General features: G+C 37.4%; 3 protein-coding genes across 4 annotated transcripts; 1 reads left to right on the top strand and 2 right to left on the bottom strand.

The window, feature by feature from the left end:
- Positions 1–413: 413 nt before the first annotated feature.
- On the top strand, positions 414–4519 carry LOC132184794 (pentatricopeptide repeat-containing protein At1g01970). Of its 2 annotated transcripts, none has more exons than XM_059598554.1 (3): positions 414–593; positions 808–2054; positions 3242–4519. In XM_059598554.1, the coding sequence occupies exons 2-3, from the start codon at positions 930–932 to the stop codon at positions 4292–4294; spliced, it is 2178 nt and encodes a 725-aa protein (XP_059454537.1). In that variant the 5' UTR covers positions 414–593; positions 808–929; the 3' UTR covers positions 4295–4519. The 2 variants fall into 2 exon arrangements, with proteins under 2 accessions (XP_059454537.1, XP_059454538.1); XM_059598555.1 differs by having other exon boundaries at positions 508–593; positions 945–2054.
- A 315-nt stretch (positions 4520–4834) lies between these two features.
- Positions 4835–6722, bottom strand: LOC132185751 (CBS domain-containing protein CBSX3, mitochondrial-like). Its single transcript, XM_059599526.1, has 6 exons — positions 6644–6722; positions 5993–6270; positions 5815–5893; positions 5333–5406; positions 5192–5252; positions 4835–5110 (listed from the first exon to the last, which is right to left on the bottom strand). Exons 2-6 carry the CDS (start codon positions 6257–6259, stop codon positions 4968–4970), a joined length of 624 nt encoding a protein of 207 aa, XP_059455509.1. The 5' UTR covers positions 6260–6270; positions 6644–6722; the 3' UTR covers positions 4835–4967.
- Positions 6723–9545: 2823 nt separating this feature from the next.
- LOC132184792 (tubby-like F-box protein 5) lies at positions 9546–11287 on the bottom strand. The gene is made up of 5 exons (XM_059598552.1): positions 10889–11287; positions 10717–10804; positions 10329–10461; positions 9969–10249; positions 9546–9853 (listed from the first exon to the last, which is right to left on the bottom strand). Exons 1-5 carry the CDS (start codon positions 11231–11233, stop codon positions 9546–9548), a joined length of 1155 nt encoding a protein of 384 aa, XP_059454535.1. The 5' UTR covers positions 11234–11287.
- Between the last annotated feature and the right edge of the window lie 5574 nt (positions 11288–16861).

The following is a 16861-nucleotide window of genomic DNA, read 5'->3' as shown; positions in this document are numbered from 1 at the left end:
ATGTATAATGTGGTAGGGGTGGCTGTACTTATTAGTGTCACAATATTACTAGATAAGACGTGATTTCGAGATTCCGTTAAAAAAATTAACAATAACACAAAAGAAGCGATTTGATAATGAATAAAACCAGTCGATTTGACTAGAATAGTGGCTCCGTTTGATAATATTTTTTGTCTAAACTTTTTGTTATCTATAATCTATAAAAGAAAAAACCCAAAAATAAAAGAATTAGTAAATAACTTAAAATATAATATACTCACAAAATACTCGATACTTTTATATCAAATCAAATTATTTTTCAAAAAAACAAGAAAACAAAAAACATCCTTTAAAAAAAAAACCATTTTTCCTAAATTCTTCCATCACGTGAGTGTGCTAACTGCTAAGGTTCTAGTCCTGGAAGCACAAGAACATCAGGGTTTTTGAAAATAGAAAACATTTTGACAGCGCTATAATGGCATTTACGTATAAAAAACAACAATTCTACTAAGAAGAAGCCCTAGCTCTGGCCCTCTGCACTCCCCCCTACACTCAACTCTCAAATCTTGGCTGTCCGTCCAGCGCTTGCCGGCTATCCACGGTCGTCGCTGCAGGTAAAGCTCTAGTCTTGGCTTCTTTCGCATCTCTTTCTTGTCCTCTGTTTCTTTCGTCTCTACAAACTCGATGCTGGGTGTGATTGGTTCCCGGGAAAGTGAAGGGAAAATGCTGGAAAATGGGTTTCTTTTCTAGGGCAATTGTTACGCATTCTCATTGGTCATCAGTTTTAATTTTCTATTTTTTTTTTTTTCTATAATTTCTTGTCCCCAGGCATTTGGGCTTGCAAGTTGTAATTATCACATGTCAGCTGCTAAGTCTCTGTGGGTGTAGTACATTTGTTGGTGTTGAAACTTTGCTTTTGATCGTTGAAAATTTTTCTTTCTCTGTGAAACATGAACTTGAGGCAGTTAGTTTGTAGGCAAACAATCAATAATCTATCAAGAGTCAATGGAAAACTACCATCTCCATACCATCACTGTATTTACAGAGATGTTGCCACCATTACTGACCCAATATCTCCTCCATTTCACTCACCAAACATTCATGGCAATAAACCTCTCCAAAACCCTAATTGCCCAAAACCCGATCCTTGCTTCAGTAGATACATCCACTGTACCAGTGGAACTAAAATGAGCAACTCGGTTGGTGAACCCAAACTCTATTCTGAGGAATCCGAGGAGGATGGGACAATGAATGAGTTCTTGTCCCGGTTCGTCTGGATAATGCGTGGGAAGCTCTCTCAAGTTTATCCAGACTGTGATAAGCAGACAATTGATGGAATGCTTTTGATCATTGTTGGGAAAGTTGCATACGAGATGGAAACGGGTGGTCTTGAGCAGATGCTTGGTGCTGCAGTGGCCACTCCTTCACAGGATTTTAGTGAGGATTTGTGGAAAACAGTTTGGGAAGTGAGTAATAAGGTTTTGGATGATATGAAAAAGGAGAAGCAGAAGGAAAAGATGAAGGGGTTCTTGCAATCTGAAGAAGTCAAGGAAATGTGCAGGTTTGCTGGTGAAATTGGCATTTGTGGGGATATGCTGAGAGAGCTTAGATTTAAATGGGCTCGTGAAAAAATGGAGGAACATGAGTTTTATGACGGTTTGGTGCGCATGAAAGAAGAAGCGCGAGCCCAAGAAAAAGAGGAGAAAGCAGGGGGAAAGCAAGCTGAAATGATGGATACTGAGGCTTTTGTGGCTGAGGAGAAGCCTAATGTTGTTACTCTTCCTAAGAGACAAGGGAAGATAAGGTACAAGATTTATGGTCTTGACCTCTCTGATCCAAAGTGGGCTGAGGTGGCTGATAAAATTCATGAGAGAGGAGAGCTCATTTGGCCTCAGGAACCAAAGCCAATATCTGGGAAATGCAAATTGGTAACTGAGAGAATTCTTTCATTGAATGAGGAGGATGACCCGTCTCCGGTGTTGGCTGAGTGGGTAGAACTTCTTCAACCAGGCAGGATTGACTGGATCACATTGCTGGACAGATTGAAAGAGCAGAATATTCGTTTATATTTTAAGGTACACCATATTATTTTCCTTCTAAGCATATTGTTTCACTATTGGCAATATCAGTTTCTTTAAATCATTCTTTTTGGTTTTTCCATGCTAGAATTTAAATGGTGTAAAGAAAATAATAATTCTTGTGATATCTTTCAAAGCTTATAAAATGCACATCTATATTAATCTTTCAAATAACTCTCAAGATGTTGATGTTAAATATATATATTTTTGATAAGTAGTTAAATATTGACTGTATATCCATAATTTGGTGAACTCTGTTTACTGAAGCTTGCTTATTAACTTCCATCATCACTAGCTTCTAGTCAACATGATTGTTTCCCTTCTCTTCCACTCAAACATATGACACACACCATCAACTCTAATCTCATTGTGCTTGTTGGAGGGATTGACTCCAATGGCGTTGCAGATGGAGAAAAAGGCACTTGGATGACTATACAGTATGGATGTAGTGTCTTGCCTCTTTGTATCACTGTGAGTGGGAAGATGGTTTCTAGGATATATATTTCTGTTTCTAAGTTTTATTTGTTGAGTTTATAATGTACAAACTTCTTCCAGATGAATGAGACTTGAAATGTTGGCTTGGAAAATTCTTCATACTCTGTTTTCTGAGAGGGTCGTATTATGTGCTCCTGTTTATATTTTGTTATATTTGGTGTGTTTGCGGTTCGTTTTGCTTATGTTAAAATGCCGGGAGCCCAGTGAGTCTTTTGTCTTTGCTTCACAAAAATAAATGTACTTTCCATGGTTGTTGGGCATTTTGGTTCTTGTAATAAGTGGGGAAATGTACAGATAAATGTTAAGAGAGTTATGTACTTGAAGCAATTGGTTGTTAATCAAGCTGCTTCTCATAGAATTAGCAAATAATTTGTCCAGAATAATTGGATCATTTATTTGGTGTCATCTTACATTCTTATTAATTATTAGTATGAGAAGAATTTGAAGCAATGGATCCATAGAAGCATGTAAATTCATTGCATTGGAAACAAGATTCAGATGTCAAGCGGAAATCAATATATGCTAATGATGAACATTTCACTAACTTGAGAGAACAATTGCTAATCTTACCTGAGCCAAATGCTTTTATTTAACTTGGGCTCTTTTTTTTTTTTTTTTTTTTTGCAATGCATATGTGTGACTTCTGTCTGTTGGTTCATTTGGTTGATTTCAAATGATTTGTTTTGTAGGTAACAGAACTTGTACTGGCTGAAGAGTCTTTCCAAACAAACATCCGTGACTACTCGAAGCTTATTGATGCCCATGCCAAAGAGAACCGTTTAGAAGATGCCGAGAGAATTCTCAAGAAGATGAATGAAAATGGTATAGTGCCTGATATGTTAACTGCCACAGTTTTGGTTCACATGTACTGCAATGCAGGCAATCTTGACCGTGCAAAAGAGGCGTTTGAAAGTTTGAGGAGCCAGGGTTTCCAACCAGACATAAAGGTTTACAACTTGATGATCATGGCATATGTAAATGCTGGCCAACCCAAGTTGGGTGAGTCACTGATGAGAGAGATGGAGGCAAGAGACCTCAATCCCACACAGGAAATTTACATGGCATTGCTTCGATCGTTTGCTCTACGTGGGGATGTTGGTGGAGCAGGACGAATTGCAACCACTATGCAATTTGCAGGTTTCCAGCCAAGTTTGGAGTCGTGTACATTGCTTGTTGAGGCATATGGGCAATCAGGCGACCCTGATCAGGCAAGGGTCAACTTTGACTACATGATAAGAGTTGGTTTCAGGCCTGATGACAGGTGCACTGCTAGCATGATTGCAGCATACGAGAAGAAGAATTTATTGGATACGGCCCTAAATCTTTTGTTGCAGCTTGAGAAGGACGGCTTCGTGCCTGGAGTTGCTACTTATACTGTTCTTGTGGATTGGTTAGCTAAGATGCAGCTGGTTAATGAGGCTGAGCAGGTATTGGGCAAGATTGCTGAGCAGGGTGAGGCCCCTCCTTTGAAGGTTCATGTTAGCCTTTGCGAAATGTACTCGATGGCTGGAGTAGAGAAAAAGGCGCTTCAAGCTCTGGGTGTTCTGGAGTCTAAGAAAGACCAACTGCAACCGGATGAGTTTGAGAGGATTATAAAAGGGCTTATAGCTGGTGGGTTTGTGCAGGATGCTATAAGGGTCCATGGGCTAATGGAGGCCCAGGGTTTTTCTGCGTCAGGGCGACTTAAGGTGGCTCTGATGGGATCTCAAGCTGTATTCCCCAAGAGACGTACAATGAGATAGTTTGTTGGCATTTTGGGACTGCTTCTCACTTCTTTTTTTTTTTTCCTTCTCACTTCTTTTTTTTTCCTTCTCACTTCTTTGGTTGCATCAGATCAACAATGAGATTGTCCTCTAGTCCGATAGGAGTCCATACCACACTGCATTGCCAGCAGATGTAATCCATAATGGGTTTGAGTTTAAGCTCTCAAACAACTCATCATCTCAGCATATTTCAATTGTTAGTTTTGCCATGGTTCCAGTGCCCAAATGGTGTTATGCATTTTTGTTTTCCATCCCCTTGTTTTTTAGGACTACAATACAATAATAGATCATATCAGTTGATAGAGGTTGGCGTTTTCTTCCGTTTTTCATTTTGTAACGCTTTTTAGGATAGTATTTTGCTTTTTAGCAAAAAAGTAAAAGCATTAACAAACAACTCAAAACTTAAAATACTTAAAAGTTACTTTCACATTTATATCACGTTACAATTTAAAAGCAAAAGACACCCTCTGAAAAGTTGACAAATGAACCCAACATCTCGATTCATACGACCTGGTTGAGATGTCGTACATAAATTTTTCTTTTTTAGGGTTACATGTTAGCTGGACAGTTTAAAATCAATTCTTCACAGCATCTAAATTTGCAGTAGTATCAGTGCATCGCTATGCTGTCAAATATACAGTTTCCTTGGATTCTAATAGTAATCTCCTCTAATGAACTCGTTCAGTTGCTTCAGTTCTCCACTTTGCTGTTCCACTACTGCTCTTACAACGTCTACAATGGAGATCATGCCAACTATCCTCCCATCTATGACTGGAACATGCCGTATTCGATTTTCTGCAAACATCAAGAACTCCCATTAATTCCCTTTTCAAATTTTTCCGTATTCGATTGTCTGCATCACTAATTCACTATCACCTGTCATAAGCTGCATTGCTTGAAGAATGTTGGTATCGGATGTCACCGTTATTAGTTTGTCCTGCTGAAGGTAAAACATTTGAGACTACTGATTCTAGTGTTCCATGGAGATTAAATACCAAAAGGAAAGCTTGAAATAACCTTATCAGTCATAATTTCTGCTACTTTCGTGTACATTGGTGATCTTCCCTGTGCGATTATTTTCCTTGTGTAGTCTGCTTGCTCGTTCGTTCCACCATGAACAATAATCAGAGTAAAACAATTTCAGGCGTTGTGTCAGGAGAGAGTCCCAAGTTTGTAATGTATTTAGTCTTGAATTAACCTCATTTTCTGAATCAGAATCCCCTAAAATTCGCTGTTTAAATTGCATGTAATTCAAACAGCTTCAATAGAGAGGATAGGCGCAAGACTTGCCAGTTGAGGGTAGTAGCTTGGAAAGCAAGGCTCACCTGCCCTTTTAATGAGGTTGCCTGAATTACGTGCGGCTCGAATTGCACGCAATTCAGGCAACTCCCATAGAAAGGACATGATCCCTTTTTTATGAGGCTACTTGAATTGCATGCAATTTGGGCAACGAATTTCAGAGAATTTTGACGTTTCTTTTCTCATGTTAAATAATTTACCTCTCTCGGTGATGATTCCTGCAGGATGTTCATCTCCTGGCGATAGTACCACCAATGACCCAATATTATTTTCAGCCATCTGTGACATCAAGATACGAGTATTTGTACATTAATGCATTTAAAGTCAAATGAGAAAGCAAGTTTTTTTTCACACTAGAGAAATGTTATTGAGACAGACATGTTTTACTGCATCAATGACGGCATCATCAGCGCGACACCATAGCCAGGAACCAGTCTTTTCTCCTCCCTTTGTCATGAGCACCTCTGCCACTGAAACATTCTCCAACCCTTTGAGCTGCACGGCTCGAGATCTAGAGGAGTTGACGAGTCCCAGAAGTGAATATATCTTTACAGCTTTACTTGATTCCCCCCCATGAAAGTGTAGCAAAGTTGCAGCCTTGAGTGTTTCCTGGCACGATCGCACTGCTCTGACAAGTCCTTGCATTTTTCAACTCTCTGTTCATCGAAAATGATGTTAATTTGTTGCCAATTGGCCTTTTTGCTTGGCTGATAGAAATTAGATGACATAGAAGAAGGATGGAACATCAAGTACTTCTATTGTTATTACTATCTCAAAGGGTGGTTGGATTGGGAGGGATTAATAAAAGTGATGGTTTGTGATGGGTGATCATGTTATGATAGTGTGTACCCTTGCACACCAGATTTCTCATGGTGATCATAGGTTATGGGAGATATTTGTGTTGTCTCGCATGAGATCAATACCCTCATGGGAGAAATCGCCGTTACAGGTTCTAATTCAACAAGATGTTTTGAAGTTGAATTCAAAGAGAATGAAACAAGACAATACAAGGTGACATGGTTAACATACCTTGGCTGCAGAGAAGGAAAGATGGGGGGAACCAGTTGGAATTAGCTGTCCTAATATGTTGGGCAAAGGCAAAGCTATATGTAACTCATCCATGCAAGGCATTTCAAAGAAATGACACAAGAATATCTTGCCCTAATCTCCTGAGAAAATCCCTTTTTTGTTAGTTCTTTTCTTGAAAGAGTGTGTTTAAGGAAGGGGGCTATATTTTCTCTTAGATGTTTAACCTCTCTGTCACGTTGCTTCTACAGGTTTACATAATGTGGAAAGCTTGCTTCCCATGTATGCTTTTCTTTTTTCTTTTTCTTTTACTTTTTGTCATGTTTGCCTGATTTCTTTGGGACGTTCATATTTTGAGTTGGGCTTGTGAATCAAACTTGGTTAATTTTATATGAATCGGTTATGATAGGTCTGAAATAGATAGTCATGTGGATTTCACCTAAAATTTGACATGAACAAGGAGAATAATTTTTGAAAAGGTATAATAGGTAGAAAAGTGAGGCATGGGCTAATAATAATATCGAGAATTAGCTGGTTAGTTCAAATGGTCAACTTGATTTATTAACATAACGAGATCGGTTGTTCAAGTCTTCACTCAACCGATACACGGTTCTTGTAGATAGAGTCGTATATCTAGGATTTACTTGAGAATGGTGGATAATGAAGTGACTCTGTCTTAAAGAAGTTCGACATCATAAAAAAGTAATATATTATATATAGGCTACTCTCTAGGGGCGGAACGAAAAGTTCTAGTTTGGGGGCAAAATTTGTTAAAAAAAATATTTGGGGGGGCAAAAATAATTTTAAGGTCTATTTTATAATTTTTTTTTTTTTTTTTGTTGAAAAAATTGTTTTTTTTTTTGGGGACCACCTTAGGCCTTGGGGGGCTAGGGACCCCTCAAGGGCTAAGGTCGTTCCGCCCCTGCTACCCTCATGGTCACAATGTTTACATACTCAACAGTGGGCTCCCCTCCAATGCTTGTGTATCACACTTGTGTTGGTGTTGCCTTCTATTTTAGTTTCACGTAACAGTTTCTCAACTCTCCTCTTTCTAGACGATACCCCTTTTTGCCTAGGAAGATTGTTTTAAGATTCAAATCCAATGTCCCTTGAGCATCAATTGCAGGGCACCTCTATCGTTGAACATTGAAGTGGTCAGTTGATCTCAATGCAATCTTTTCTGTTATGGTTATCAAGTTTTTTTGTCGTCGCAGTAAGAGTTTCTCCAGATAACCCATCTTCTGAACGGTCTAAAAAACCGTCATTTTTGACAACCCCTTTCTTGGCCCCTACATGTCAAAAAGCCATTGGACCCAATAATTTATTTGGCCTATTATTCTTTTTCTTTTGTTATAATGTATTGTTAAGGCATTGTTCTGGCTGTATGGGTCTTTGTAGGGGTCCTTCACCCTCTCCTTGTGTCTTTGTTCTTTTTATGATTAATAAAATAGAAAAAAAAGGACATATATGATGGGGCTCGCACTCGATTGGGGAAGGATCTGACTACACCATTGCCACCCTTTGACTCTCAAAACTATAAGAAAAGATTGATGCAGAATCAAAACATGATGGGCCTCATCTTATCAGGGTCAAATGATGCTTTGAGTTCCTCTATGGCATACCATATGATATCACCTTAAAAACATCAGAGTGTTGCTTCGAGACTCATATTAATTGAACCAACAAAAGCAAAATGGGTGGCGGTGGTCAAGAATTGGTTTTATATATATAAGACTAGGTGGGAATTTTGGATGACCGAGGCTGTGGCAAACCACAAAAGTGGTCGGCATTTTCTATAATATCCATCAGCTCCTCCACAGTCCACACCACCTCTCTCTCTCTCTCTCTCTCTCAGCTTTAGTTTTGTCCGAGGGAGACACTGTTATCCCCTCAAGAAAAATATTCTCCACCTTCCCTTGTCTCGAAAGGCTTTTTTGTTTTCTGTTTTCGGGGGGAGTGAGTTTCTGTCTCGGAGCATTTCGTCATTTTGCCAAGCACTTTGCTCAGAACCTGTACATGAATCTCTCTCTCTCTCTCTCTCTCTCTCTCTGTGTGGCTGGGTGTTTCTAGCTTCCTCCAAGTGATTTAGTTTGAAAGCTTGTGGGTTGAACGAAGATTTTTATATAGGTTAATATAATTATACAAAAACATAATAAATATTGGGGTAATTTCACTTTACACCTTTGAATTATCACGCGATTTGAGAAACCTTCAAACTTTAAAACCTCTCAATTTGGACCTTTGAACTTTCAATTGCAATCAATTTGAATTCATCCGTCAGATTTTAAATGTTAAAAGTTAGACAATGACGTTTATACCCCTAATTTTTTTTATAAAATTTCAAATTTACCCTTAATTTCAAATTAAAAAATAAAAAATAAATAAGATTAAAAAAAATCATAGATATTTTGGTCTTTTTAGGGGTAAATCAGGAAAGTTAACTGTTAAATTTGACAGATGAGTTTAAATTGACTGCAATTAAAAGTTAAAATGTCCAAATTGAGAAGTTTTGAAGTTTGAAAACTTCTCAAATTGTGTGATAATTCAAAGGTTTAAAATAAAGTTACCCTATAAATATTTGATGATTTTCCATGCGGGCCAAACTCTAAAAAGGTTTTCCAAATGATTTTCGGGTTGTAAACAACCAGCAGAGAATAGCCAATATTTTTACGCCAAAACAAACGGCCTATAATGCAATTTCAGAAATACCATTCCCTACAAGTGATCAAGTTACATGTTTGGGGACAGAGACATAGAGCAACCTTTCTACAGCTAAATATTCCAACACATAGAGTAGTGTTCTTCCTTTAGAAACAATATTTACAATTAACTTTCAGGGAAGACTAGCATGACAATTAATTGGCCACAGTGAAAAAAAAAAAAAAAGAAAAAAAGAAGAGGGAACTCATTCACAAGCCGGTTTAGTATCAAAGCTGCTCAAGCAGATTGCAAAGGCTTGGAAGGCAGAGAGAGGATAGCGGTAATCCATAGTAAAAATGTCTTTCCCAATTTTACCAAATTGTAGAATTACTTTATCTTGTTCTGCCGCTGAAACATATTGGTAAGGCTCTGCAGCTGCCACCAGCAGGAAATTCTTCACAGAGGCCACTGTAACACGTCCTTTGAAATTTAGGCACCAACACTGCAGCTGCTGATGCCATCTGGGAGCTTTGTTTTTCAAAACCAGCGAATCGCTTGTGCTCAGTGTGGACTCTATTCAAATATAAATTAAATGATTAAATTTATCAATTCGCTTAAGCTTTTATCATAACCGGTAATTGGGGTTTTTTTTTTTCTTTTGAAATTGAAAAGGAAGAGCATTGCTCACCATGGAAATTTGTGAAGTCCATTGGAGTAGGGGCAATGCCCTGTTCTTGAATTGCAGAGATGGGGATTGAATGCATGGCGCATTGCATTCTCCTGGGACCTCTGGTACGGAAAACGTTGAGCTCATAAGAAATGGTGGCCACACTGTTGTTACAAACAGATGCCCTTGGAGATGACTGTTTTGGGTGGATTCTTCTATGCGACTTGCAATTTGATTGGATTGATGTGTCCTGTCGAGGCTGACTGTCATAAACGGTAAACTTGGTTCCTAAGAAATTAGACCTGTTCATCATTGGCTGATCAATTTGCATTGCAGAAGAAGAATAAAGCAGCAGCACAGCTAAGGAAAGGTAAAGCCTACCTCAGCTTTCCAACATAAGTATTGCTTGCTCGAGAGAAATCATCTGCGACCAAGGATATTACAAAATCTGTACTTGCTGCCCTTCTCATCTTTCTTGCTGCCAACAACAATTTACTCATATCCCCAGACACAGCTGTAAATCAAGTAAAACGGAAAGGTGAAGCATGTGTCAGAGGTTGAAGCTGTTGAAAGCATATGACAAAGGATAAACTCTTTAAGCTCTATAAAATTTAATTCCAAGCATTCTTACTTTTTACATAAACTCAAATCACTTTCAAATTTACTCATATCCCTAGAGACTGATTTGCTAAGCAAGATTCAAAGATTCAGGCACCCATTTCAAGTCCTCAACAATAAAACAATTCAGACACCCATAGGAGTATTTTACCAGGGCTCAGACCAAGATAAAGGTTATAGGTTGAGGTCGCCCTTTCCCTCCTGATAAAGCACTGGATTGGAGCGTCTCTTGGGCCCGGCTATATATATATACAAGAAAACAGGAATTTAGTGGGTATATACAGAGTAGAGTGGAATACAAGAAGAAGAAGAAGAAAGTTTACCTGCTTGAGAGAAATAGGGAAGGTGAGGAACCCACATTGCTCGGGAGTCTTGACGATCTCCTTGGCGATCTTTCTCCACGACCGGCAAACCAACGCACAGGCGACAACATCCCTGCGGGCAGGCCAGGAGGTCTCGCTCGCTTCCACGCGTTGGATTATGTCATGAAGCAGCTCGGGTGGCATGTTGGCCCAGCGCCGCCTTTGCTGAACCAATGATGCGGAGGCAGAGGATGAACATGTCGGAAACGGCGTCGTCCCACATTCTGCAGCAACATGGGGCTTTCCATTGTATTGATGCGCGTGTCTTCCCTCTGCTCCTCCTTGTCTTGTTCTTGATATCTCCATTTGTGAATGATCTGCTAGAGCTAAAGCTCTCTGGGTTGTTAGTTTTTGTACCAGTACTCAGAGTCTCACAGAAGATGATAACGGTCACCTCTCTCGGGAACATATACAAAGATGCAGATGCTATTAATGATAAGAATAAATAAGAAAAACTAAATAAAAAATAGAAACAATAATATGTCCTTTCTTTATATATATATTATGTGAATTTATTTATTTTTTTAAGTCCGTATTATGAATAAACAAAATGAAAATAACTTCTTTAATGTAATGGGCTTAGTTATCGACACATCGTTCAAGAGAATTGAGGAGCTACACAAAGGCCTAACGGTCTTTCGGGGCTCACCCACTAAAAGACCCAATGAGCCCAATGACTCAAAGCCCTAAACAACCTACGAGCTTGATGGCCCACAACCTAAAACAGTTAATAAGGATCTAAGCGCACTCTCACCAAGATGTAACAACCAACAAATGAACATTCACTTTGCCAGCTTAGTTAATCTCGTATCCACACCATGCAATACATTTAGGGAGAGAATATTCACATCAATCCAAGTGATTGATGGGAGTCATTAAAATCCTATAAACAAAGGACAAAGGACAACAACTTATATATAGGAAAAGAAGGAACTTATTGGCCCTACTAATAAGACTATTGAAATTCTCAATAACCTTCATCGATTGACTTGAATGTTAGAGTTGTCTCGCCGATTCCAACCCCAACAAACTTTTCTAACCTCTTTTCTCTCTTGCATATCTCGTTGGCGGTCAATTTTTTATTTATTTTTGAGGTAGGTAGTCTAATTTTAATAAAAGATAATTACATGATATCTTATAAAAATTGAATTATCCAAAGACTTAACATAAAAGGTAAGGAAATAGAGTAACGAGAAATAAACTAGAAATCTAGCCAATGGGCAATGGCCACATCATTGAGCACTTAAAAAAGAAGTGTAGGGTTGAGCGAGGCAAATGTGATAAAACATAGAGAGTGGCACGTGCAAGTGTCACTCATGCCGGCAACTTCTCTGACACGGACTCGACTGTCGAGAGCTCACCTGGTTCCATGCTTCCATCACCAATCACTTCACGTGTTGATAAAATCTTGCGATTTCATCATCGTCTACGGCTTATATTCCTCCCATGTTGCTTCACGTGGGACTGCATATTCGCCAACACACGTGGCTTCACTCTTGGCCTGTTTGTAGGAATTTCCCCAAACCCTCGAATATCTATCTGAGTGACAATGAATCCCCTAAATTCAACTACTTCATACATGCATGCACGTTTGAATGAGATTCGGATTCCTGCTTAAAACATGAGCTCAAAGAAAGAGACCGGGGATATCCGACAATTTGAGCAGCATATAGTAAAACTACTTCATATTAGATTGTCTCACTACCTATTCGGACATATACCTTACATTTAGGGGCGGAACTACTTACAACTGTGGGGGACAAATGCCCCTCCAAAGTTTTTGAAATTTTCATTAAAGTAGGTATGTTTTATATATTTGCTCTTTAAATTTAGAAATTTGTCCCTCTAAATTTAGAAATTTATCCCCCAAATTAATTTTTTACTCCCTTGTGTTTATCTGCAACAATACTTTCTCTTTCTCTTAAACTTTTTCTCTCTCACAGTACTATACTTGAAGACTTTCTCAGTTATCTTTCTCTCAAACTCTCTCTCTCTCTCGGACCAGACTCTATCTCTCTTAGACTAGAAAAGTCTTACCGGTAGGCCATGATTTGTTGTGTCCTGTCACTTGTGTCTTGCGGTTCATCTGAGAAGTGAAAAGTCTTGTTGTTGATCTCATTTCTCAACAAAGAGTTGCGTGCAGGCTATTCGTCTCATCTCATTTTGATTTTTTGAAGGAAGTCTTGAAGGTTTTTTCAATCCTTTGTTTTGTAGCTTAGTTGCATTGCATTGTTTTATATATATGTATATATTAAAAGGCACACTTGCAAGTTGCAATCTTGTATAATGCAAAGATTCTTTGCTACTAGCCTACTTCCTAGGTGGACTGTGTGGAATAGAACTTAAAGTGGCCAAGTGGGTTGGTGGGTGTGTTAGTGGCTTGGTGAATTAGAAATAAATAAATATTAGCTTTGTGGGTGTGGGCTGTATCATACTATCACGTGTGGCTTAGTTTCTAAATATTAATCTAATTTGAGATTTGATCATAATTCATATTAAAATTAACATTTGATGACTTATCTTTATTATTGCAAATTTGTAGCATTGTTTTGGTCCTTTGGAGCAATATTGTTGTTGGGAGCAGATTTGCCGCATTTTTTTGGAGCAGTGTTGATAGTATTGTTGTTAGAAGCTTCAAGATATTTTGTTAGGAGAAACAATTCACACTCGAACATACCATTTTTCTTAAATCCTATAGATTGTGCTTAGTTTATATTGCTAATAATTTATGTTTTTGTGTTTTTGAAATGTATAAGATTAAGATTTTGAATAAGTATTTATTGTATTTTGATGTAGAAAAATTATACAAGTTTTGTTTTTAGCTTTCATTGTTGTTAATTAACTTAAATATTTGATGGGTTTGGATTCATTAATTTATTTGACATTCTTTCACTTGTTAGTGGTAATAAGAACTATAATAAAATTTTAACAAAAATGACTTGTGATTTATTATGAAATTATATCTTACCATATGTATCTATATATTTGGTAAGTACTATTATGGTTACGTTCAGGTGGGATAGCCACAATTAGTCTCTCCGGCCTACCCTTTTAATTAAAAAAAAAAAAATCGCCCCCCCCAACACTCAAAATCCTGATTCCGCCCCTGCTTCCATTTAAGCTATTTAAGATGTGATGGTCAAATTGTTGGTGATCGTTATTCAGAAAGAGGTGTGGCAAAACAATAATAGGGGATTGTGATCAGAGAAGGTTCTCAATTTGAGTAGACAGGGACGGAACCAAAAAATATTATGGGAGGGGCCAACCAATTTTATTTTTAGTCGTTTAGAATTTTTTTTATTAAAAAAATATTTTGGTTGTTTTGTTATGAACTAAAGACTACCGTAAAGGTTAAAAAAGTGGGCATTTGAAAGTAAAGGCAAAAAAAAAAAAAACTTAATGGGTATGACTCAAAAAAATTAAGAATAGGGCGAAAACTTTTAAAAATATGGCCAAATTTGGCCCTCTTTGACCCTATTTTACTTTTCTTTTCTTTTTTTTTTTTTTAATCCTTTTTTCTTTGGGGGAGGCTTGGCATGGGGTAGACCTTTTGCTCGTATGAGCTCTTTGTTTGTTCGGGTGGCCTTCTCACATAGCCTATCTAAAGAGGATGGGAAAATGTTTGTTGCATTAAACTATCATTTATTTTAAAAGTTTAAGTTAATAGAAATAGATATATTTAATCATTTAATTTATATTTTAATGTTATCCTCATGTATAGATTCAAACTCTATTTTCATAAATGGGGTTCAACACCTAAAATATTTAATGAAAATGAAATATGAATGACAGAAACAAGGTTTAAACTCGAAAACTTTAACTGAATGGGTTGTTTTGCCTTTCAAACTCTAGAGCCAAAGTCATGCCGAGAGGCCTCAAACCAAATTACTTACTCTAAGATAGGAGTAATGCATGTTATTCTCACATGCTCTAAAACAGGAGTAATGCTATACAGTATCATACTTTTATCTCAATTTTATCTCACTTTACTAATATGACACTTCCAATTAGCTATCAGAAAATGTGCCTCATGATAAACTTCAGACTTATTAATACCTAAATCCCCTTCCGTCTTAGGAGTACAAAGATATTTCAAAAAAAAATTTATGCATGAAATAGTAACGTGTGAGTTTTTGACACGTTACTAAACGTTAGTAATGTTTCAAGACTGACACGTTACTAAATAGTAACGTGTCAGTTTCGACACGTTACTAATACTTAGTAACGTGTCAAAAACTGACACATTACAAAAAGTTGTAACGTGTCAGTTTTTTGACACGTTACTACTTAGTAACGTGTCAGTCTTAAAACGTTACTAAACTGGATTTAGCAACATCCAAATTCCTAACACGCCAGACACGTTACTATATATATGTTACTAACATTTAGTAACGTGTTAACCCTAGTGACACGTTACTAAACTACTGTAACTAAACAACAAAGTTTTTGTAGTGGATCAGCCTTATCATTCCCTAAAAACCTAATGAATTTTTGCTCAATAGCACCAATATTATAACCTTTTTAGGCAAGATGAAAATGGAAATCCAATAAACTTGAATGCCATAAAGCACTGAAGAGAGAAGCTGGAGACGACCTTCAAAAGAAAGATGCTTGGATAACCAAGAATCAATCCTACTAGTATTTTTCTCCAACAAAGATCTGCCTCTATGGGCCCAATTAACAAAGAGGCCCACTCAATGACAATGTGTACTCTATAGAAAGGCCCTTGAAAGTCTAGAACTATGGGCCAACAATCAAACAGTTTCTAATAAGGACCACCTCGTCTTTTTTTTTTTTTTACATGTCCACACAAGAGAAAGAGGAGAGGGGATTCGAACTAGTAACATCCGCTTCATGAGGCATAGTTCACAGCCAATTGAGTTATTTGTTAGAGCGATGACTACCTCGTCTTGTGTTGTCAAAATTGTCAAAAATAACAAAATAAATTGACGTAAAAAGCAAATTAAAAGTTACATTTATATGTTTTAAATAATAAATAATTAATTTTATTTCAGTTCTTTCTTTTAATTTTGTTTCTCCTGAATCAGAAATATTCTAACTAAATAATTGTTACTTTATTTTAGTTATGAAGACTTTGTCTCACGATAAATCCGGGTTTGAGGTGGCGTGCCTTGTGTCCGGGCGGGGTCCAGCCAGCCAGCCTTGGCTGGTTAACGTGATACGTGAACCACGTGGTCAACCCCGCTGTTTAACGTACTGAGCCGGTAACAAAAAAATTAAAATTAAAATTAAAAACCTTGTGTCATACTCGTGTATCTCAAGCTATTCCATAGACTTCTCCAAACAAAATACCTTACTATAAGCTTTATACGTATTTGTCAAACAGTTGTTTCTTCTGTCTTAAGCACAAATCCAAAATCTCCCCCTCTCGCCGGCTGCTTCTAGTTAGGGCAAACAACGGTTTTATCTGAATTTGCAATTTTAAAATTTATTTGTGATTAAAAAAATAATAATTTTAAAACGTACAATAGAAAACGCATTCCAATGTTTGCTCCTTAAAATTGCAGTTAAGTCTTTAAATGTCGTGTGTTTTTAAAATTCATCCCATTACATGCGTCTGAAAACACATTGTTCTACGTTTTCAAAGCAAGATTTTTAAAAAAACACACTTTTAAATAATACATTTTCTACAATTTAATTTAAAATCGCATTTCCTGTCTGTAAACTTTAATCTAATCTCTGTCTCTCTCTCTCTCTTAATTCTCTCATGGCGTCCACACGCTTACTTGAAGGTGATCATACTTCCGTGGCAAGAAAACGGCCCATCTTGGTTGGCATTCACTTGTGCTCGCCATATAAAAGAACATCATCTCCATTCCTTTTCTTCATCCATTACTATATATCTTTGGAGAATAAATAGTAAATTAACTGCATATATACGTACGTGATATATACACTACTGTTTTTTGCAAT

The sequence above is a fragment of the Corylus avellana genome, chromosome ca6 (genome assembly GCF_901000735.1).
Source record: "Corylus avellana chromosome ca6, CavTom2PMs-1.0".
Taxonomy (NCBI): Eukaryota; Viridiplantae; Streptophyta; class Magnoliopsida; order Fagales; family Betulaceae; genus Corylus; species Corylus avellana.
The sequence above is the reverse complement of the archived record's forward strand: the minus strand, read 5'-3'. Positions and strand labels throughout refer to the sequence as shown.

Bases quoted from the DNA above. Each gene is read 5' to 3' on its own strand.
- LOC132184792 (XM_059598552.1), bottom strand. From the start codon at position 11,233: ATGGAGATATCAAGAACAAGACAAGGAGGAGCAGAGGGAAGACACGCG. The intron at 10,462-10,716 runs GTAAAATACTCC...CTTGATTTACAG, and splicing joins TTATCTTGGTCTGAGCCCTG to CTGTGTCTGGGGATATGAGT. The intron at 9,854-9,968 runs GTGAGCAATGCT...ATATTTGAATAG, and splicing joins GGACTTCACAAATTTCCATG to AGTCCACACTGAGCACAAGC.
- LOC132184794 (XM_059598554.1), top strand. From the start codon at position 930: ATGAACTTGAGGCAGTTAGTTTGTAGGCAAACAATCAATAATCTATCA. The intron at 2,055-3,241 runs GTACACCATATT...TTTGTTTTGTAG, and splicing joins ATATTCGTTTATATTTTAAG to GTAACAGAACTTGTACTGGC.
- LOC132185751 (XM_059599526.1), bottom strand. From the start codon at position 6,259: ATGCAAGGACTTGTCAGAGCAGTGCGATCGTGCCAGGAAACACTCAAG. The intron at 5,253-5,332 runs GTTATTTCAAGC...TACCTTCAGCAG, and splicing joins CAGAAATTATGACTGATAAG to GACAAACTAATAACGGTGAC. The intron at 5,111-5,191 runs GTGATAGTGAAT...TGATGTTTGCAG, and splicing joins AGCAATGCAGCTTATGACAG to AAAATCGAATACGGCATGTT.